The following is a 23,924-nucleotide window of genomic DNA, read 5'->3' on the forward strand; positions in this document are numbered from 1 at the left end:
GATCCGCAACATCAGCTGTGTGGAAGTTACGAGCTGGCCATCGATGAACTGGGCTTGTTCACTATGCGGAAGGGCACGCGTTGGCGTGGTGTATAGGTCAAGCTTAGATGTATTTTCTCTTGTTATTGATGAGATGGTTGACACTTCCGCCTCCACTCGCACTGGTGACAGATGGGGATCACCGACTGAAATCATGTCTGGTACATTACTGCTCTGAAATGAGGAGCTTCTACACCACAGCTTTGTGTTGTCCTGTATAATTGTACAGCGCTTGCTTGATCTACTATTTACGCTACGAGCTATTTGGTTTTGATAAAATCAAAAGCAACTCAAACTGGGTTTTAGGATTCAGTACATCAGTCGGTAAAACGGTAATCTCATACGATCACTTTGTCGTTCATCTGTCTGTCTGTTTGTCTCTCTACCCGTCTGTTGAAAACCTCTTTTCTCAGGAACGAGTAGAGATATATAGTTGAAATTTGTGTCACATACTGAAGTCTATGGCGTCTATCGGTGTAAAACATTGACGCTTCTAAGTCATCGCACTCGAAAGACACAGTCATTTACGTCACATATTTCGATACTCGCAAACTCACTCATCAAAGCCTATAGATAATTCCCGTTGGCCTAGAATCATGAAATTTGGCGAAAAACAAGTTTGTACAGTACACGTAAATGAAAAGATCCGAAAATTGTTGATTATAACTTTATCACATAGAATATTTCTTTTGTCGCTTGTTATCCGAAGTCAAATTTTAAATTCTGGCTGAGTGGGCCGTAATGGTGAAGGCCAAACATCAGCAAGGAATGGCTTTATTGCTCAAATGACGCGTTTCGTACCGATATCTTGTCAGTATCAATATCGATAACAGACAAAAATGATAGAGATTTTCGATTTCCGGAACGGATGAACTGTCTATACATGTAATTAAGTTTGTATGGAGGCCTCGGTGTGCGAATCCTACTCGCAACTGGCCTATTTTATTAATTCTTTTAATTCCAACAAAGTTGGTATTTTTAAAGTAAAAATTGTAACCGTAGAGTCGTATTTCACAATTTCTGCACTATTAATGAAGTCTGAAACTTTTATAATACCTGCTACTTCTTGCCATAGTTCTGAGATTCAATAATTGAACATCCACCGATCTCAGCCTTTCTTACTCCACAGTGAGACTTTTGTTCTACAGTCAATCCATGATTGCAGAATTTTTACACGGGTTTGTTTATTACCAATAGCGTCAACTGCCATAGCGACGTGGAGTGCAGGAGTAATATGCATGACAAAAAAAAAAAAAAAGAACGAGGTAAATCTCATATACGATACCTTTCTTTCCGTTTATCGCGCTTAGTCGCTGTCGCCGCACATGAACTACAAGTAGTCTGAAAGCGGCTGTTGTTTGCTCATCATGTTCACACTTCGGTTGTGAACTTCTTTGGACATACACGATGTGATCAAAAGTATCCGGACACCCCCAAAAACATATGTTTTTCATATTAGGTGCATTGTGCTGCCACCTACTGCAAGGTACTCCATATCAGCGACCTCAGTAGTCATTCGACATCGTGAAAGAGCAGAACGGGGCGCTCCGCGGAACTCACCGACTTCGAACGTGGTCAGGTGATTGGGTGTCACTTGTGTCTTACGCCTGTACGCGAAATTTCCATACTTCTAAACATCCCTAGGTCGACTGGTTCCGATGTGAGAGTGAAGTGGAAACGTGAAGGGATACGTAAAGCACAAAAGCGTACAGGCCCACCTCGTCTGTTAACTGACAGAGACCGCCGACAGCTGAAGAGGGTGAAAATGGTTCAAATGACTCTGAGCACTATGGGACTTAACAACTGAGGTCATCAGTCCCCTAGAACTTAGTAGTACTTAAACCTAACTAACCTAAGGACATAACACACATCCACGCCCGAGGCAGGATTTGAACCTGCTCGGTTCCAGACTGAAGCGTCTAGAACCGCTCGGCCACACCGGCCGGCTGAAGAGGGTCGTAATGTGTAATAGGCAGACATCTATCCAGACCATCACACAGGAATTCCAAACTGCATCAGGATCCACTGCAAGTACTATGACAGTTAGGTGGGAGGTGAGAAAACTTGGGAATTTCATGCTCGTAAGCCACACATCACGCCGGTAAATGCCAAACGACGCTTCGCTTGGTGTAAGGAGTGTAAACATTGGACGATTGAACAGTGGAAAAACGTTGCGTGGAGTGACGAATCACGGTACACAATGTGGCGATCCGATGGTAGGGTGTGGGTATGGCGAAAGCCCGGTGAAAGTCATCTGCCAGCGTGTGTAGTGCCAAAAGTAAAATTCGGAGGCGGTGGTGTTATTGTGTGGTCGTGTTTTCATGGAGGGGGCTTGCACCCCTTGTTGTTTTGGGTGGCACTATCACAGCACAGGGCTACACTGATGTTTTCCAGCAACTACTTGCTTCCCACTGTTGAAGAGCACTTCAGGGTTGGTGATGGCGTCTTTCAACAAAATCGAACATCTGTTCATAATGCACGGCCTGTGGTGGAGTGCTTGCACGGCAATAACCTCACTTTAATAGTGTGACGTGCACAGAGTCCTGACCTGAATCCTATACAACATCTTTGGGACGTTTTGGAACGCCGACTTCATGCCGTGCCTCACCGACCGACATCGATACCTCTCCTCAGTGCAGCACTCCGTGAAGAAACCTTCTGATTGAACATATGCCTGCGAGAGTGGAAGCTGTCATCAAGGCTGAGGGTGGGCCAACACCAAACTTAATTCCAGTATTACCGGGGGAGTATGCCACTAACTTTTAAGTCATTTCCAGCAAGGTGTCCGGACACTTTTGATCACAAAGTGTGTAGTGTCTGACGATAGAAACATTTAGTGGCGGTCAGGAGGTTGTTTTCGTCCCACTGTAAATCGTTGGGAGCATCATTTTGAGAGCTGTTGAAAATTTAAAACTCTTTACATTTGACAATGTTATAAGGGGCACTGTAAACAAGGATGGAGTGTTACCTACATTTCTACATCTAGATACATCCATTTATACTCATGCTGTAGTGTAAAACTAGCACGATAGACGGGGCATGTGTAATATTTCAGCAATAAAGGCACAAGTACTCACTTTAGAATGTGGTCGCTTTGTGACTCTGTAACACTGCTTGGCCACGCATCGTGTACTACCACCCAGATGCCAAACTTCACGGTTGCGAATGTACCCTGAGAACGGAAGTGGTGACTTACGGGCTGCTCATAAACTGAGGCATTTATATGGAACAATGTTGAGTGTTTATGGAAAAAGTTCAAGGCAATCGTAAAATGCGTTTTAGACAGGCACGTGCCAAGTAAAACTGTGAGGGACGGGAAAAACCCACCGTGGTACAACAACGAAGTTAGGAAACTACTGCGAAAGCAAAGAGAGCTTCACTCCAAGTTTAAACGCAGCCAAAACCTCTCAGACAAACAGAAGCTAAGCGATGTCAAAGTTAGCGTAAGGAGGGCTATGCGAGAAGCGTTCAGTGAATTCGAAAGTAAAATTCTATGTACCGACTTGACAGAAAATCCTAGGAAGTTCTGGTCTTACGTTAAATCAGTAAGTGGCTCGAAACAGCATATCCAGACACTCCGGGATGATGATGGCATTGAAACAGAGGATGACACGCGTAAAGCTGAAATACTAAACATCTTTTTCCAAAGCTGTTTCACAGAGGAAGACCGCACTGCAGTTCCTTCTCTAAATCCTTGCACAAACGAAAAAAATGGCTGACATCGAAATAAGTGTCCAAGGAATAGAAAAGCAACTGGAATCACTCAACAGAGGAAAGTCCACTGGACCTGACGGGATACCAATTCGATTCTACACAGAGTATGCGAAAGAACTTGCCCCCCTTCTAACAGCCGTGTACCGCAAGTCTCTAGAGGAACGGAGGGTTCCAAATGATTGGAAAAGAGCACAGGTAGTCCCAGTCTTCAAGAAGGGTCGTCGAGCAGATGCGCAAAACTATAGACCTATATCTCTGACGTCGATCTGTTGTAGAATTTTAGAACATGTTTTTTGCTCGAGTATCATGTCGTTTTTGGAAACCCAGAATCTACTATGTAGGAATCAATATGGATTCCGGAAACAGCGATCGTGTGAGACCCAACTCGCGTTATTTGTTCATGAGACCCAGAAAATGTTAGATACAGGCTCCCAGGTAGATGCTACTTTTCTTGACTTCCGGAAGGCGTTCGATACAGTTTCGCACTGTCGCCTGATAAACAAAGTAAGAGCCTACGGAATATCAGACCAGCTGTGTGGCTGGATTGAAGAGTTTTTAGCAAACAGAACACAGCATGTTGTTATCAATGGAGAGACGTCTACAGACGTTAAAGTAACCTCTGGCGTGCCACAGGGGAGTGTTATGGGTCCATTGCTTTTCACAATATATATAAATGACCTAGTAGATAGTGTCGGAAGTTCCATGCGGCTTTTCGCGGATGATGCTGTAGTACACAGAGAAGTTGCAGCATTAGAAAATTGTAGCGAAATGCAGGAAGATCTGCAGCGGATAGGCACTTGGTGCAGGGAGTGGCAACTGTCCCTTAACATAGACAAATGTAATGTATTGCGAATACATAGAAAGAAGGATCCTTTATTGTACGATTATATGATAGCGGAACAAACACTGGTAGCAGTTACTTCTGTAAAATATCTGGGAGTATGCGTGCGGAACGATTTGAAGTGGAATGATCATATAAAATTAATTGTTGGTAAGGCGGGTACCAGGTTGAGATTCATTGGGAGAGTGCTTAGAAAATGTAGTCCATCAACAAAGGAGGTGGCTTACAAATCACTCGTTCGACCTATACTTGAGTATTGCTCATCAGTGTGGGATCCGTACCAGATCGGGTTGACGGAGGAGATAGAGAAGATCCAAAGAAGAGCGGCGCGTTTCGTCACAGGGTTATTTGGTAACCGTGATAGCGTTACGGAGATGTTTAATAAACTCAAGTGGCAGACTCTGCAAGAGAGGCGCTCTGCATCGCGGTGTAGCTTGCTCGCCAGGTTTCGAGAGGGTGCGTTTCTGGATGAGGTATCGAATATATTGCTTCCCCCTACCTATACCTCCCGAGGAGATCACGAATGTAAAATTAGAGAGATTAGAGCGCGCACGGAGGCTTTCAGACAGTCGTTCTTCCCGCGAACCATACGCGACTGGAACAGGAAAGGGAGGTAATGACAGTGGCACGTAAAGTGCCCTCCGCCACACACCTTTGGGTGGCTTGCGGAGTATAAATGTAGATGTAGATGTAGATGTAGATGTAGTAGAACTCTAAAATGTGTGTAAGCGACGCTCTATACTCTCTATGCCTGAAACAAAATTGAGAACTTCTATAGACAATACCAGTTTTTATAGAGACAAGAACTGTGGCCAGAGTTATTTATCTCTATTTACTGTACGTGTCTCCCATCTGTTCGGTATGTCTGGACAAGCCCGTTACAGCCCTCGCTATGGTCCTTAAAATGATGCAGTTATACACAAACTAATTTTCTATATTTGTATAAATCTGACAGGTTGCGTCATGATCTTCTTGTGTTGTGGTGCTATGTCTTCAGACTTGAGATCGTTAAGTGATCGAGTGATATATCTATTACTTTTCACAGATCTGTATTTGAAGTATCAAATGGGTAATTACCAAGTTGGTTATAATGAATAAATGTGAAGAACAGTGTTCTAATTGTATTGTTGAGAATGACAATCGAAATAAAAGGAAGTAATTAGTGAAAGTATTTATGCTAGTATGTTAGTTTTGGAAAATAGCGATGAGGTATAGTAATTGGAATCCGGATCGTCTCCAAAGCAATTCGCCTTCGTAGCTCGAGTCGCCAAAGTACGCCATCACAATGGTGCTTGACGCAGAAGCTGCCGGTTCCACAAACAGTGCGGAAATAAATTTCCATAACCGAGATCGATAGTAACGAAGGTTTGATATAATCACCAGAATTTACGACTATGTTCTAATCTGAATGCTATCCGCAGTTGCGCCTTGTGGATAAGGACGTGTGACACTGTTACTGGCGACCCGTCCATCATGTTGGGACATCAAACCTCGGCAGCCATTCTCTACTGCTCGAATCTTCACTCATCATCATCATCATCGATAAGAATATGTCACTACGTTCTCCACGTGCTTATCATTCATCTGCATGAAACAGTTACAATATTCTCAGTTCGGGAAGGAGAGAGGCTCATTGAAGTGAGGACAAGGGCAATCTTTCAGACGTAGAAGGCTGAACGCCTTGAGGACATCCAAGCTTTAGGACATTTCCATTTAAACAATGTAGACAACTTACAGAACACTATACAGTGGTTTGCTATACAAGACTATTTCATTTCATGAACTGTACTCCTCTACTTCACTTCTATGCAGGCCAAATTTCTTATTAACGCCTAGATTCGAACACCATGCCAGCTTATATAGCATTTGCCACGAATACAGATTTGAGCTGATTGTAAAAATGTGACTGATTAATAGAACTTCTGCATCTGAATAAATCTGTAGATTCGGTCATGATCTTCTTGTGCTGCGTTAAGTTAGCCGTACCGTAGGTGCAGCCGCAACGGAGGGCTACCTGCTAAGAGGCCAGACAAACGTAGGTACCTGAAAAAGTCCAGGAACCTTCTCAGTAGTTGCAGGGACAACAGTCCGTATAATTGGCTGACCTGGCTTTGCAACATCAACCAAAATGGCCTTTATGTGCGGGTACTCTGAATGGCTGACAACAAAGGGAAGCTACAGCCGTTATTCTTCCCCAGGTCATCTGGTTCCATGGTGTGGTTAAATGACGATGGCATCGTCTTAGATAAAATATTCCGATGGGCCTACTCAGGAGGACGTCGTTATCAGGAAAAACAAAACTAGCGTTCTACCGATCGGAGCGCGGAATGTTAGTTCCCTTAATCGAGTCGATAGGTTAGAAAATTTTAAAAGGGAAATGGATGGGTTGAATTTATAGTGGTAATTAGTGAAGTTCGGTGTCAGGTGGAACAGAACTTCTGGTCAGCTGAATACAGGGCTGTAAACACAAAGTAAAATGTGGGTAATGCAGGTCTAATAATGAATGAGAAAACAGGAACGCGGAAATGTACACATTATCGTAGCCAAAATAGACACGAAGCCAACACACACCACAGTAGTACAAATATGTGTGTCAATTAGCACTGCAGATGATGAAAACATTGAAAGAATGTGTGATGAGATTAAATACACTCCTGGAAATGGAAAAAAGAACACATTGACACCGGTGTGTCAGACCCACCATACTTGCTCCGGACACTGCGAGAGGGCTGTACAAGCAATGATCACACGCACGGCACAGCGGACACACCAGGAACCGCGGTGTTGGCCGTCGAATGGCGCTAGCTGCGCAGCATTTGTGCACCGCCGCCGTCAGTGTCAGCCAGTTTGCCGTGGCATACGGAGCTCCATCGCAGTCTTTAACACTGGTAGCATGCCGCGACAGCGTGGACGTGAACCGTATGTGCAGTTGACGGACTTTGAGCGAGGGCGTATAGTGGGCATGCGGGAGGCCGGGTGGACGTACCACCGAATTGCTCAACACGTGGGGCGTGAGGTCTCCACAGTACATCGATGTTGTCGCCAGTGGTCGGCGGAAGGTGCACGTGCCCGTCGACCTGGGACCGGACCGCAGCGACGCACGGATGCACGCCAAGACCGTAGGATCCTACGCAGTGCCGTAGGGGACCGCACCGCCACTTCCCAGAAAATTAGGGACACTGTTGCTCCTGGGGTATCGGCGAGGACCATTCGCAACCGTCTCCATGAAGCTGGGCTACGGTCCCGCACACCGTTAGGCCGTCTTCCGCTCACGCCCCAACATCGTGCAGCCCGCCTCCAGTGGTGTCGCGACAGGCGTGAATGGAGGGACGAATGGAGACGTGTCGTCTTCAGCGATGAGAGTCGCTTCTGCCTTGGTGCCAATGATGGTCGTATGCGTGTTTGGCGCCGTGCAGGTGAGCGCCACAATCAGGACTGCATACGACCGAGGCACACAGGGCCAACACCCGGCATCATGGTGTGGGGAGCGTTCTCCTACACTGGCCGTACACCACTGGTGATCGTCGAGGGGACACTGAATAGTGCACGGTACATCCAAATCGTCATCGAACCCATCGTTCTACCATTCCTAGACCGGCAAGGGAACTTGCTGTTCCAACAGGACAATGCACGTCCGCATGTATCCCGTGCCACCCAACGTGCTCTAGAAGGTGTAAGTCAACTACCCTGGCCAGCAAGATCTCCGGGTCTGTCCCCCATTGAGCATGTTTGGGACTGGATGAAGCGTCGTCTCACGCGGTCTGCACGTCCAGCACGAACGCTGGTCCAACTGAGGCGCCAGGTGGAAATGGCATGGCAAGCCGTTCCACAGGACTACATCCAGCATCTCTACGATCGTCTCCATGGGAGAATAGCAGCCTGCATTGCTGCGAAAGGTGGATATACACTGTACTAGTGCCGACATTGTGCATGCTCTGTTGCCTGTGTCTATGTGCCTGTGGTTCTGTCCGTGTGATCATGTGATGTATCTGACCTCAGGAATGTGTCAATAAAGTTTCCCCTTCCTGGGACAACGAATTCACGGTGTTCTTATTTCAATTTCCAGGAGTGTAGATCATTCCAGTACTTAAGGGAGAGCAAAATTTAATTGCAATAGGGGACTGGAATACGATAGCATGAAGAGGAAGAGAAGAAAAAATAGTGGGACAGTATGGACTGGGGAAAAGGAGTGAAGATGGAAACTACCTGATAGCATCTTGCACAGATAATAACTTAATCGTCTCTAGCTCTTGGTTTAAGAATGTTAAAAGAAGGTTGTATACGTGGAAGAAGTCTGGAGATACTGGAAAATTTCAGAATGATTATATAATAGTGCAACAGATATTTCTGAATCACATCTTAAACTGTAGGACGTTTCCTGGGGCATAACTGGACTCTCCACCGTAATTTACTGCTTATGAACTGTAGGTTAAAACTGAAGAAATCGAAAAAAGCTAGGTAATTGAGAAGGTGGAACCTGGATAAGTTAAAAGAACCAGAGGCTGCTGAGAGATTCGGAGGCAGCATTAGTCAATGGTTAGCTGAAACAGGGAGAAAGAGACATGAAATAGTGAAACCAGCAGAGAATCGAATAGGTAAAACGACCGAGCCTAGTACAAATCCTTCGATATCACAGGAAATATTGAATTTAATTGATGAAAGGAGAAAATATAAAAATGCAGCAAATGAAGCAGGCAAATTCGAATACAGGCGTCTAAAAACGAGAGTGACAGAAAGTGCAATGTAGCTGAGCACGAATGGCTCAAGGACAGATGCAAGTTGTATGGAGATCAAGAACTCAGGTGGAGAACTAGTATTAAGCAAAGAAGGGAAATCTGGAAAGAGGAAGAAGTATACAGGGGGGGCTATACAAGGGAAATGACTTTGAAGGCAATATTATATAGGGAAGAGGACGTAGATGAAGATGAGATGGGAGATATACTGAGAGAAGAATTTGACAGAGCGCTGATAGACCAAAGCCGAAACAAGGCCCCTAGAGTAGACGACATTCTATATGATGTAAAATATAGGGAGCAGAAGCTTATTTACAACTTGTACAGAAACCAGACGGCCGTTATAAGGGTCGAAGAACATGAAGTGGGAGTAGTTGTTGAGAAAGGTGTGAGACAGGGTTGTAGCGTATTTTCGATACTATTCAATCTTAACATAGAGGAAGTTGTGAAGCAAAGCAAGAAGAAATTTGGAGGAGGAGTTAAAGTTTAGGGTCCAAATGGTCCAAGTGGCTCTGAGCACTATGGGACTTAACTTCTGAGGTCATCAGTCCCGTACAACTTAGAACTACTTAAACCTAACTAACCTAAGGACATCACACACATCCCTCGAACCTGCGACCGCATCGGTCGCGCGGTTCCAGGTTGTAGCGCCTAGAACCGCTCGGCCACTTCGGCCGGCAAAGTTTAGGGAGAAGAACTAAAAACTTTTAGGTTTGGATATTACATGGGTCTGTTAGAGACAGGAGAGAGACTTGGAAAAGCATTTGAACTAAATGGACAGTTTCTTGAAAGGAGGATATGAGATGAAATCAACAAAAACAAAACAAGGGTAATGGAATGTAGTCAAATTAAATTAGGTGATTTAATTATGAGGGAATTAGACTAGGAAATGAAACATTAGCAGTAGTAGCTGAATTTTGCTGTTTGGGCAGTTAAATAACTGGAGGCGGCCGAAGTAGGGAGGATATAAATCATAGATTGGCAACAACAAGAAAAGCATTTCCGAAGAAGAGAAGTTTGTTAACATCGGAAGTTAGGAAGTCTTTTCTGAAGGTATTAGTCTGGAGTGTAGCCTTATATCGAAGCGAAACTTGGGCGCTAAACAGTTCAGACAAGAAGTAAATAGAAGCTGTTGAAATCTGATGCTGCAAAAGAATGCTGAAGATTAGATGGGTAGAACATGTAAACAACGAGAAGGTACCGGACAGAAATGGGGAGAAAAGAAATTTGTTGTATAACTTAACTTCAGGAAGGAATCGATTGGTAGGACATATTCCGAGCTATTAATAAGGGTCACCATTTTGTTGCTGGAGGCATGTGGGACCGGGATGGGGGAGGAGGGGGGGGGTGTAAAATTGTAGAGGGAGGCCAAGAGGTTAATACAGTAAACAGGTTCAAATGGATGTATGTTGCAATAAAGTGGCATGGAGAACTGCATCAAACAGTCTTCAGACTGAAGAGCATAGTGTTAAGACTTGAGACATAAGACCATTTGGTAAACGCAGATCATTCGTCCATTGTAGCCCGGGGACAAGATTGAACATCCGGAACCTTTCGGTTGGTATGTGGTATAGTGATTTATTCGTTGCCTTTAAATCACCTCTGTTTGATGTGTCAAATGTGTAACTGTAGTTACTTAATCTATTGTAATGAGTCAACCCTAGGAAGAGCTGTATGAATGAAACTGAAGATAAAAGAAAGGGACTAAGTGAAACTGGATATTATGCGCAACCTGATCATCTTAAAAAGGAATGCTGTGGGTAACTGCGTGACGTCCAATAGAATCTTAATCCGCCTATGTAATGATTTTAAATATTTCGCAACTGAACAAGTGACTCAGTTTGCGGTACAAACTGACCAGCAATACTAATATTGTCTTACTAACGATGTTTTTAGTTTTTATTGCTTAACACGTCTTTGCCCTTTGGCAAGGAACTGACTGTACACAGTGCGGAAGTATTAAAGAGTCGGTTTTTGAAACACGTCACTTTCCGCCATTTAACGCAGAAGTTTGAAATTTACTCAAAGGTGCCTACAACCTTACTTGCGTGGAGCTCGGCGACGTCACGCTTGGGCTCTGCTACGCTTAAAACAGTAAGGTGTCGACACATGCGAAAAAATGCCAAATTTGAGAAGTTTGGGTAACCTGTACGATGTTTAATGATGCTTCATTGGTACCAAATTTCTCCACAATTCTGCCCAGCGCCACAGGGAGGTGTCACACGATGGGAGAGCCTTCGTACCTATCCATCCGTCATCCACATTTCAGCTCTTCTCTCGACTCCTCTGCATTGGAGGTCAAAACTGCGATGTACAGAGTTGAGATCACGCGGTTTCCTTGTGGGAAGCCGAGAAAAACATTCCATGCACACCGCAGCTCAGAATCGGCCCCAGTAGGGGTCATAAAGCACGATAATGAAAGCGCCCCTTCTCTTACGGCGCTCATTTAAACACATTTCGCAATCGAAAACGACAATTTGCATGTGATGTGCAACAGAACGACAATCTCGGCAGCCTTAGACACTGCTGGCATCCCCCGCACGATTCAACCTGTATCTGAGGAGATCTTGGGACTGCAACCTCACTGAACTCTTTGGAGTGTAGTGCGACCGCAGTTGCTGCTCTGGTGTATAGGGCGGAAGCACTAGGGACCGCTGAAAACGTTTCGACGATATTTGAAAGTGATACGAATTAGCAAAGGGCGTTTATGTTTTTCCAGTCCTCCTGTTTCGCTCTCTCCTGTGGTGTGATCACTCAGGGAGGGGAAAGGGACGACTTTGACAAGTGCGCGAATAAAATGTCAAACGATGCCTCTAAGAAAATTGGCAATCGACCCTAAATAACGAAGAGTGTGAGATCGTCCACATGAGTGCTAAAGGGAATCCGTTAAACTTCTGTTACACGATAAATCAGTCAAATCTAAAGGCCGTAAATCCAACTACACACCTAGGAATTACAATCACGAGCAAATTAAATTGGAACGAACACATAGAAAATGTTGTGGGGAGGGCTAACCGAAGATTGCGTTTTATTGGCACGACAATTACAAAATGTAACAGATCTACTAAGGAGACTGCATACACTACGCTTGTCCGTCCTCTTTTAGAACTGCTGCTCGGTGTGGGATTCATACCAGAAAGGATTGACGGAATACATCGTAAAAGTTCACCGAAGGGCAGCACGTTTTGTGTTTCGCGAAAGAGGGGAGAGAGTGTCACTGAAATGATACAGGATTTGGGGTGGACATCATTAAAACAAAGTCGTTTTTCGTTGCGGCGGAATCTTCTCATGAAATGCCAATCACCAACTTTCTCCTCCGAATGCGAAAATATTTTGTTGATACCGATCTACACAGGGAGAAACGATCACCATGATAAAATAAGGGAAATCAGAGCTCGTACGGAAAGATATAGGTATTCGTTCTTTCCGCGCGCTATACGAGATTGGAATAATAGAGAATTGTGAAGGTGGTTCGATGAACCCTCTGCCAGGCACTTAAATGTGATTAGTAGAGTATCGATGTAGATGTAGTTCTAGATGTAGATGTAGAAGACGCCGCAGTTCGGCAACACGTTTGGTGCCACCTGCACACATTTTTTGACCTCTTTGAAACAACCCTTGACCAATTCCCAGGCACCTGCAGGTACGTGATCCCATGTGGCCAATACCCGTTTCTAGGGTTCCGTACCTCAGTAGGTCGAAATCTGTTATCCGTCTGTCTGTCCGAAACCCTTTTTCTCAGGAACGGTGGACGTATAGAGTTGAAATTTATGTCAGATATTAAGAACTACGGTCCCTTAGCAGTGTGAAAGAAAATGAAGCTTTTCAGTCAATGTAATTAAAAGATACGTCATTTATGTCACGTATTTTGATACCCGTAAACTTACTGATCAAAACCTATAGGGTACTGTATTGTATTGTATGCTAACCGGGGACCTAGAAACGACGGAGAGGCTCCGTCCCCGCCGCAGCTGCAGTGGTCCACAACCCCACGACGACTACCGCGGTCCACTTCATCTCTCTGCCGCCCCACACCGAACCCAGGCTTATTGTGCGGTGCGGCCCCCGGTGGACCCCCCAGGGAACGTCTCACACCAGACGAGTGTAACTCCTGTGTTTGCGTGGTACAGTAATGGTACTGTACGCGTACCTGGAGAACTTGTTTGCGCAGCAATCGCCGACATAGTGTAATTGAGGCGGAATAAGGGGAACCAGCTCGCATTCGCCGAGGCAGATGGAAAACCGCCTAAAAACCCTCCACAGACTGGCCGGTTCACCGGACCTCGACCCAAGTCCGCCGGGCGGATTCGTGCCGGGGACCAGGCGCTCCTTCCCAGTCCGGAAAGCCGTGCGTTAGACCGCTCGGCTAACCGCCCGGCTACCTGCAGGGTACTTATCGCTGACCTAGGATCATGACATTTGGGAAGAAGCAAGATTTCACACGACAACTAAGGGAAAAAAATCCGAAAATTGTAAATTTGTAGTTAAATCAAACGAATTTTTCTTGTCATTTATTTTCTGACTGTTTGTTAAGCCCCTTCTTTCTCAGGAACGGGTAGACGAATCAAGTAGAAATTTGTGTCACATACTGAGGTCAGTAGTCATTTTTGCTGTACAAATGTTAAAGTTCTGATTCAATGCAGTCAAAAGATACGGCCATTTAAGTCACACATTTTAATGCTCGCAAACTCACTCATTAAAACCTAGAGAGTACTCCTCCTTGACGTAGAGTCATAACATATCACAAGAAGAAAGATTTCACAATACAAATAAAAAAAATTAAGAAAGTTACTAATTTTTAATTACGTCACATGAAAAAAATATTTTTTTGTCACTCGTTATCTGACTTCAAACTTGTAATTAAAACACTATTGAAAGTCTTGGAATTCCTGTGACCAATATCTTGCCAGTATCGATATCGACAACAGGCAAAAATCGTCTAGATCTTCGATTCCTGGAACGGATAAACTGTCCACACATATAATTTAATTTGTACAGAACCCTCAGTCTGCGAGTCCTACTCGCACCTGATCTTTTTTTTCTTTTGAATTCAGACGTTAGACTCTCTATTCGGGCGCTGAGATTACTTTAGTCTAGCGTGCTTTTAGTTCTTTGTACCAGACGTGCAAAACAACACTCTTTTGGGTAGAAGGATGGGAACTGTACCCGTCGGCATACCATTGCGCACCGGTCGCTCTACGATGCGTAGAACGGTCGAGGTGGCTTTCTTGACGATCAAATGTTTTTATCATAAGGACAATGGTGGATATTATTGAAATATCCGAATTCTATTTATGGAAGTCCATCTCACTGCATGGACGAGGGACTTCAGCTGATGACATTGATGAGAAAAAGTACCACCACAGCCGTATCTTGAGAATGTCTTTGTTCTATCACTAGACTAGTTTCGGCGGCACATCACCGCCATCCTTAGACCCCACCGCTGCCAAAAGAGCATTTACTGTGGGATCCTTGTTACTAACCCACGTGCGCTAGAACAAGAATCTCACATTACATGCGCCAAGGAAATCAAATAGTCTTTTGGCAGTGGTGGGGCCTGAGAATGGCGGTAATGTGCTGCCGAAACTAGTCGTGTGATAGAACAAAGACATTCTCAAGATACGGCTGTGGTGGTACTTTTTCTCATATATCTGTATTGTATACAAATTTAACACGACACGTTTTCTGAGAACATTTTATTCAAAATCGTATCGTTTTCCCTCGAACACTTGATCCTTTCACTCGGATGTCACGTAAAAAAATCTTTCTTGGAACAACGTTTTAACGCTTCAGAATTATTTATGCTCTGAGACAACGAAAAGCACACACTCCAAGTAACTTTTATTAAACACTGCACTACACTTCAAAGTGATACAGATACATGACAATATTTTAAGTCTCTGTAAACAAGAGCCGGAATTTTCTACCAATCGTTCAGTTCCACGGCAACAGAAATCTACTCCTTGCTCGCTGAGCCTTTCCAGCGGAACCGCTGAGTGTACGTCCTTATCGTTGGAAAATTCCTTTTCTCAGCGATTGCTACGAATCTGCTTCTCGACTGCCTGGAGATGGTCGTCTGTGGTCGATGTTGATGGCCTTTCTTTCCGATCGGCATCACCCACGTCTGTGCGGCCTGGGGCAAATTGTTGGTACTATTTCACTACGGACTTCGCGAATGGCACCGTTCACATGCCGCCAAAATTCCACTGTGAATCTTTGCTCTTTAAACGTTTTGTCCACAGAAATTATACTGCCCTGCATACTTCAACTTTGGGGTACGTTCCCGGTTGTCACGCCATTTTCATTCCCTCGCTGTCACGCACCTGTTAACTGACCCGGAAGGGCAGTGGGCTGCAGAATTAAAATAAATAAATTTGCCAAAACTTGAGTACAGTGGACCCCGTACAAAGACGTGATTTACGATTAGTAAAGCAAAAGAAGAAGAAGAGGAAGAAGAAGATTGATGCACCTATCATCCTTACCGCAACAGACTGACGTCTGCAAAAACATGTACGGAAGTCTGGACGTATCTAAAGCCAGAGTTGCGAGTAAATTGGGTTGGTATGAGATACATATACAAAACGAAAAAAATGAAACGCACTACTTTCGCTGCTGATTAAAGTGCATAGACGAATTTGATTTGAAACTTACTTGTTGAGTAACTTATTTCTTGAGAGGCAACTGTCTCGCGCGAGTGATAACACAAGATCCCGTCAGGTCACCGAAGTTGAGCGCTGTCGGGCTCGGCTAGAAATTCGATGGGTGACCGCCCTGGTTTGCCGAGCGTTGTTGGCAAGCGGGGTGTACTCAGCCCTTGTGTGGCTGACTGATTTAAAGGTAACGGCTCCAGTCACGAAAACGGACAACGGGCAGGAGAACCGTGTCCTGCTCTTCATATTCGCATCCAGTGACGCTTTTCAGTCAGGATGGCACGCCTGTCGGTCGGTAACGTTGGGCCTTCGGAAGCCTGTACGGGAGGGAGTATTTTACTTATACACTATGTGATCAAAAGTATCCGCACACCCACAAAGACATACGTTTTTCATATTAGGTGTATGTGCTACCACCTACTATCAGGTACTCCATATCAGCGACCTCAGTAGTCATTAGACATCGTGAGAGAGCAGAATGGGGCTATCCGCGAAACTGACCGGCTTCGAACGTGGTCAGCTGATTGGGTGTCAATTGTGTCACACTCCTAAGCATCCCTAGGTCGACTGTTTCCGATGTGATAGTGAACTGGAAACGTGAAGGGAGACGTACAGTAGAAAAGCGTACAGGCCGACCTCGTCTGTTCACTGACGGAGACCGCCGACAGTTCAAGGAGGTCGTAATCTGTAATAGGCAGACATCTATCCAGACTATCACACAGGAATTCCAAACTGCATCAGGATCCACTGCAAGTACTGTGACAGCTAGGTGAGAGGTGAGAAAACTTGGATTTCATGGTCGAGCGGCTGCTCACAAGCCACACATCACGCCGGTAAATGCCAAACGACGCCTCGCTTGGTGTAAGGATCGTAAACATTGGGCGATTGAACAGTGGAAAAACATTGTGTGATGTGACGAATCACGGTACACAATGTGGCGATGTCGGGGTGTGGGTATGGCGAATGCCCGGTGAACGTCATCCGCCAGCGTGTGTAGTGCCAACAGTAAAATTCGGAGGCGATGGTGTTATGGTGTGATCCGGTTTTTCTCGGAGGGACTTGCACTCCTTCTGGTTTTGTGTGGCACTATCACAGCACAAGACTACATTGATGTTTTAAGCACCTTCTGGCTTCCCATTGTTGAAGAGAAATTCGGGTAAGGCGATTGCATCTTTCAACACGATCGAACACTTGTTTATAATGCACGCCCTGTGGCGGAGTGGTTACACGACAATAACATCCCTGTAATGGTCTGGCCTGCACAGAGTCCTCACCTGAATCTTATAGAACACCTTTGAACTCCGACTTCAAATGGTTCAAATGACTCTGAGTACTATGGGACTTAACATCTAAGGTCATCAGTCCCCTAGAAGATAGAACTACTTAAACCTAACTAACTTAAGGACATCACACACACCCATGCCCGAGGCAGGGTTCGAACCTGCGACCGTAGCGGTCGCGCGGTTCCAGACTGGAGTGCCTAGAACCGCTCGACCACACCGGCCGGCACTCAGACTTCGTGCCATGCCTCACCGACCGACATTGTACCTCCCCTCAGTGCAGTACTCCATGAAGAATGGGCTGCCAGTACCCAAGAAACCTTCCATCACTTGACTGAATGTATGCCTACGACAGTGGAACCTGTCATCAAGGCTAAGGGTGGGCTGACACCATATTGTAGCTGACTGGAGTGGCCGAGCGGTTCTAGGCGCTACAGTCTGGAACTGCGCGACCGCTACGGTCGCAGGTTCGAATCCTGCCTCGGGCATGGATGTGTGTGATGTCCCTAGCTTAGTTAGGTTTAAGTAGTTCTAAGTTCTAGGGGACTGATGACCTCAGCACTTAAGTCCCATAGTGCTCAGAGCCATTTTTGAACCATATTGAATTCTAGCATTACCGAAGGAGGGCGCCAAGAACTTGTAAGTCATTTTCAGCCAGGTGTCCGGATACTTTTGATACACACACACACACACACACACACACACACACACACACAGAGAGAGAGAGAGAGAGAGAGAGAGAGAGAGAGAGGGAGAGAGAAATGGAGAGGATTAGAGTTGGAGAGAGGGCAAAGAGGACAGAGACAGGAGAAGAAAGGGGGAGAGGTCTGAGAGAGATGTGGAAACGAGGTGGAAAGAGGGTATAGAAGACAAAGAATTAAGTGGAGCGAGGAGGTACAGGGGCGAAGGACGGGATCGAGGAGGATCCAGAGAGACTCTTAGAAGACGTGTGTAAACTCGAGACTGACCTGGCAATAAGAGACATGGACACGGGGATAGTGCTCATGGACCGCCCACCCACGAGGTAGTCGTCTGCGCCGGAGGAGCGCGCGAAGAAGCCGTAGTAGACGCCGATGGCGGCGCTCACCGACAGCATCAGCGCGAACACCGTGTAGTCGACGAAGCCCAGCAGCGGCGCCTCGCCTCTCGACACGCTCATGCTGCGTCCTCAACTCCGGCAAGCGCAGCGAGCAGGTGTTCTCCTAGCTGCTGGAAGTGTAGGAGAATACAAGAAGCGAGGCTGTCGAAATACTGTATGATTTACTTCTAGAAAACGATCAACTGAAGCAAGCTTGAAAGTACTTCATTTATAAGAATATACGAGGCGTGTTTTTTTTTTTTTTTTTAAGTAAGTACCCTTTTGCCACGCTACGGCCGCAGCGCTGCGGTCGGCGTTCTGCGCATGCGCACTGGGTACCTACATCCGTCGTCTACGCACTGACGCCATTACAGTCTGATTCTTCCTTGTTTACGTTGTGTACTGACAAAGGAACCTCCCCCTCGCACCCCCCTCAGATTTCCTTGTAAGTTGGAACAGTGGATAGGCCTTGTAAAACTGAACACAGATCAATCAAGAAAACAGGAAGAAGTTGTGTGGAACCATGAAAAAATAAACAAAATATACAAACTGAGTAGCCTGTGTGCAAGACAGGCAACATCAAGGAGAACCTGAGGGCAGGAGCGCCGTGGGCATGTGGTTAGCCTGAGCTGCTGTGGAGCGAGAGGTCCTTGGTTCACGTCCTTCCTGAAGCGAAATTTTAATTTCTTTATTTTCGCAATTATGATCTGTCCGTTCGTTCATTGACGTCTCTGTTCACTATAATAAGTTTAGTGTCTGTGTTTTGCGACCGCACCGCAAAACCGTGCGATTAGTAGACGAAAGGACGTGCCTCTCCAATGGGAACCGAAAACATTAGATCGCAAGGTCATAGGTCAACCGATTCCTCCCCAGGAAAACAGGTCTGATATATTCTATACGACACTGGTGACGGCATGTGCGTCACATGACAGGAATATGTTGTCGACCCACCTAACTTGTGCACTTGGCGAATGGGTAAAAAGATTCTTCTACCTTGCCCGATTTAGGTTTTCTTGTGGATGTGATAATCACTCCCAAAAAAAGTGATGAAAACATAAGAGTTGTTCACATAAACTGCAACAAATGAATGCAACAGTTTCACAGTCGCACAATTTTCCCTGTGCTCTGTCAAAACATATGTTTTTAACGCTTTAAAATTTTTCCGTGTGTAGACCGTCAAATCCTGCATATGTCCAAGCAAATCTGAACATGTCCTGGAATTTTGGAGAGCGAAGTTGATTGTGTGTGCGTGTGTGCCTGAACTTTGATAATTGTCTGAAAATAAAAAATTAAAGTTTTCACTCGAGGGAAGACTTGAACCAAGCACCTCTCGTATCACAGTAGCTCACGCTAACCACAGGACCACAGCGCTGCTGAGCTAATACTCTCCTTAATGTTGCCTATCTTGAACATGGACTACTCAGTATATATTTTGCTTATTTTTTTCATAGTTCCATACAACTTCTTCCTGTTTTCTCGATTGATCTGTGTTCAGTTTTTCAAGGCCTATCCACTGTACCAACGTATAAGTAAATCTGAGGGGGGTGCGATGGGGAGGTTCCCTTGTGAGTGTTGAAGATGCCTCCGATAATCGTGAGTCCCGCCGACTGTGACGTACGAGCTGTTATAAGATTGCTTAGTGCTAAAGGCCTAAAAGCGATCGATATTCATCGTGAGATCTGTGCAGTTTACGGAGAAAACATTATGAGTGATGGAATGGTAAGAAAGTGGGTGAGAGCATTTAAAGATGGCCGCACAAATGTGCACGATGAACAACGCAGTGGGCGTGCTTCGGTCGTTAATGAAAGTTTGGTGCAGGAAGTGGACAATAAGGTGAGAGAAAACAGACGCTTTACGATTTACTGTTGCGGGATGACTTTCCTAATGTTTCTCGTAGTGTTTTGTATGGCATTGTGACCGAGCACTTGAATTACCGAAAATTGAGCGCACATTGGGTACCGAAAATGTTGACGCATGTGCACAAACCCAAACGTTTAGACAGTGCATTGACTTTCCTTGAGCGGCACCACGATGACGGTGATGATTTCTTAAGCCAAATTGTTACAGGCAATGAAACATTGGTGGCCTACGTCACACCAGAATCCAAGCAACAGTCCGTGGAATGGCGGCATTCAGATTCACCCTGAAAAGTGAAGTTTAAGCAAACAATTTCCGCCCAGAAAATAATGTGCACAGTTTTTTGGGACAGAAAAGGAGTATTGCTTGTGGAATTTTTGTCTCGTAATGAGACAATCAATGCAGCAGCTTACTGTAAGACATTGCACAATCTGCAGCATTCAATCAGAACAAAAGACGTGGCATGTTGAACAAGGGCGTCATTTTGCTGCAAGACAATGCCCGTCCGCATGTAGCGAATCAGACCAGAGATCTCATCACATCTTTTCGATGGGAAACTCTAGATCATCCTCTGTACATACCCCGATCTTGCGCCCAGTGACCACCATCTGCTCCTGCACTTTAAGAAACACCTGGGTGGTCAGTGTCTTCAAGATGATGACGAAGTCAAAACAGTGGTGATACAGTGGTTAACAAGTCAGGTGGCAGACTTCTATGAGGAGGGTATTCAAAAACTGGTACAACGTTATGACAAGTGCCTCAGTATTGACGAAATTATGTAGAAAAGTAGATTAAAGTACAGGCTTTCATGTAAAAATAAGATTATTGAGATATCTTAGCACATTTTTTTAAATTTCAAAACGGTACTTACTTAGAAGCACGCCTTGTAATACGATGAACAAAAGGCACTGTTTGTTAATATTGAAACAATTGATCCATATTAGACAATAGTTATAGCCCACATTTTAGTAACTGACTACACAAAAAACATTTGACATGATTAGTACCATTTGTTCCTCATTCATGCAGAAGGCACTGGGTCTCTGGTGAGGGAGGAAGGGGGGAGGGGGAGGAGGAGGAGGAGGAGATTAATATTTAACGTCCCGTCGACATCGAGGTTGTTAGAGACGGAGCACAAGCTCGAATTAGGGAAGGATGGAGAAGGAAAGTGGCTGCGCTCTTTCAAAGGAACCATTCCAGCATTTGCCTTAAGCAGCTTAGGGAAATCACAGAAAACCTAAATCAGGATGGCCCGAATGCGGGTCCATAGTGCTAACAACTGCGCCATCCCGCTCGGTTCTCTTGTATAGAGATTGCGTGGGCATGGACTGAAGTGGGAGCCAGCGTACGTACACTCTTGATCGGGTCGTTGCAGCAAACGTGAAAGAGGATATGTCTTGTTGGAGAACATAAAAATTGGGATACGAAAATTAATTTTGAGAAGAATGAGAAGACTGAATTGCTTTGTTGCGGAGAGGAAGGAAGCAACTTGGACATTGGCAGTCATCAAATTAAAGTGTGCAGACAATTTAAGTACCTCGATAGTATCATATTACGTGATGCAACAAAAATATCCAATAACGGATCAGGCAGGAAAAGGTGGACATTGAAAAATTAAATCCTATACTTTGGCCCTAAAAAATGAGTTAAAATTTAAGTTCGATTAAACAAATCCATCGAGTAACGAATATAAAGTTATGGAAGTGAGTCTTGAGAACTTAAAGACAGAAATAAAAAAGGCTTAGAGCCTTAGAAATAGACCACCTTAGAGTTGTATGAAGAATTTCTGGACTTGACCGTGCGAGAAATGAAGAATTAAGAGGAAGGACGCAAACCCATTGTAGTATTAAGGACAGAATAAAAGACAGACAGGATGGTTGGGGCAAGTCGAAAGAATGGAAGGAGACAGATATCCAAAGAGACCACTTTCATGGCAACCTGTTGGAAGGAGAAAAAGAGGAAATCACAGAAAGGTGGCTAAGGGCTATCCAAGAAGCGATGGAGGGAGAGGAATAGAAGAGGATTAGGAGGAATGACGGAATCGAGGCGTTTGGCGACCGACAAAGATGCGGGATGCGACGGGAGCTGTAGGACTCCTGCAACGAGAATAAGTACCATCTGTGTTGGCAACTTGGGAGGGGGGAGGTGGGAGGTCAGAAAGTCCCCGGATCAAAAAATCAGGGATTAAGACATAAGTTTCCCGTGTCACTGAATATTTTTAAAATCTGTAGTGGTACAACTATAAAGGTTTGCCAAAAGTGTATACAACATTTTAGAGTCGGCAATTCTGGCTGAAACACGATTTTATTTACTGTTGATCAGGTCTTACATGCAGGCACTAACAGGGCCTGTGATTACCCAGTAAACAACTATTCAAGTCTGAAGCTACAACCTAGACTATATATACCTTTCAACAAGCGTAAGGTAACGACATTGAAAGAGACAATGCCCAGTCGGTTCAAAGATTGGAATTGGAAACCGCTTAATCAAGCAGACTGGCAAATTTAACTACTTAGGATAACTTCCATAATACTCGAGGCAGATACTGATGGTAAAAACTGTAGGGGAAGATTGAAATAGGAATATATCCAAGAAATAATTGAAGACGATAGGTGCAAGTATTGCTCTCAGTTGAAGTTAGCGCAGGACAGGAATTCTTAGCCGTCCATACCCAACCAGCCAGAAAACTGATGATCAAAAATATGAAACAAGAAAATGTTTAATCTCCTACCGTCAAGATCTGAAAAATAAATTTCAGCATGTGTGCCACTATAAAGAGAAGAGACCTGTTGAGACAGTGGAAAATTAGTGGCTGGAGATACCCTTAGAGGTCAAACAAGAATCGAAAACACCAGGCAAGAACTAAAGACAATATGGAGTAACCAAAACACAACTGGTTCAAGCCCAAGTGCAGGGCAAAAGGCCTAAGAAGATGTTTTTATTCTGCAAACTGATTGGAGGAAGAGATTTAGTAAAGCCGTGGAAGAGATGGCAGGATGAACTTGAATTAGAGTATCATGACGTTATTGTTGATGATCAAAGTGGTCCCCTCAGACCCTTCGATTACAAATCACTTAGAGATTGGGGCAGCCTCATCTGTGGAATAGATAAGTAACCGCGACAGATGCGGCGAATGGTGCACAAGCCATTTGAAATTCTCAAATTCCATATCACTGATGTTTTGCAGTACACAACTTCCTTTACGGCAGCCTTGGTACTTAGGGTTTTCGGGACTTAGGTCATGCTGCGAGATACAGATACAGTACATCTCATGTAACCGGAACTACCAGTTTCAAGTATTCGTTTTTCAAAGAAATTAATATCAGAGGATTGAAAAATCTGTCTGCACAAGTTCCTCCAGCAGGAGACAAAACGTTACAGAAAGCTTACGCTCACAGCCTAAATTCCAAACACGGAATGTCTTCCAGGATAGTTTCTAGATATATGTAGTGAGCAACCACATAGAAACAGTTGTAGATAAAGTATAAGATTGGTGCATAAGTTCGAAGCGTTCTTGTTTTTCGTGTTGGTATTCCGGTTGCTAAGGGCTTATTTATGGATTGTCATTTTTATTTCTAGTTCATTGTTGCTATTTGAGATTACATATTGTCATTTAGGGACAGTGAGTGGAACTGTGGACGCTAGAAAATGGAGTACCAAGTGGGGAAATCGCAACATTTCCGACATATCCTTCTGCTGAGTTGAACAGAGGGATGGCAGCGAAGGCAAAAT

At 44.7% G+C, this 23,924-nt stretch overlaps 1 protein-coding gene across 4 annotated transcripts in view; it reads right to left on the reverse strand.

Annotated features, from left to right (window-relative positions):
- The window catches only part of LOC126195209 (sodium-coupled monocarboxylate transporter 1-like), a 299,461-nt gene that overhangs the window by 271,919 nt on the left and 3,618 nt on the right, over window positions 1-23,924 (reverse strand). For 2 of the 4 annotated variants that reach the window (XM_049933729.1, XM_049933728.1), the window contains exon 2: window positions 18,226-18,466. In XM_049933729.1, the coding sequence (XP_049789686.1) occupies window positions 18,226-18,416 (191 nt within the window). In that variant the 5' untranslated portion in view covers window positions 18,417-18,466. The remainder of the gene's footprint in view (window positions 1-18,225; window positions 18,467-23,924) is intronic. The other 2 variants (XM_049933727.1, XM_049933726.1) reach the window with 1 other exon arrangement.

This window comes from Schistocerca nitens, chromosome 7, assembly GCF_023898315.1.
Source record: "Schistocerca nitens isolate TAMUIC-IGC-003100 chromosome 7, iqSchNite1.1, whole genome shotgun sequence".
NCBI classification, from domain to species: Eukaryota; Metazoa; Arthropoda; class Insecta; order Orthoptera; family Acrididae; genus Schistocerca; species Schistocerca nitens.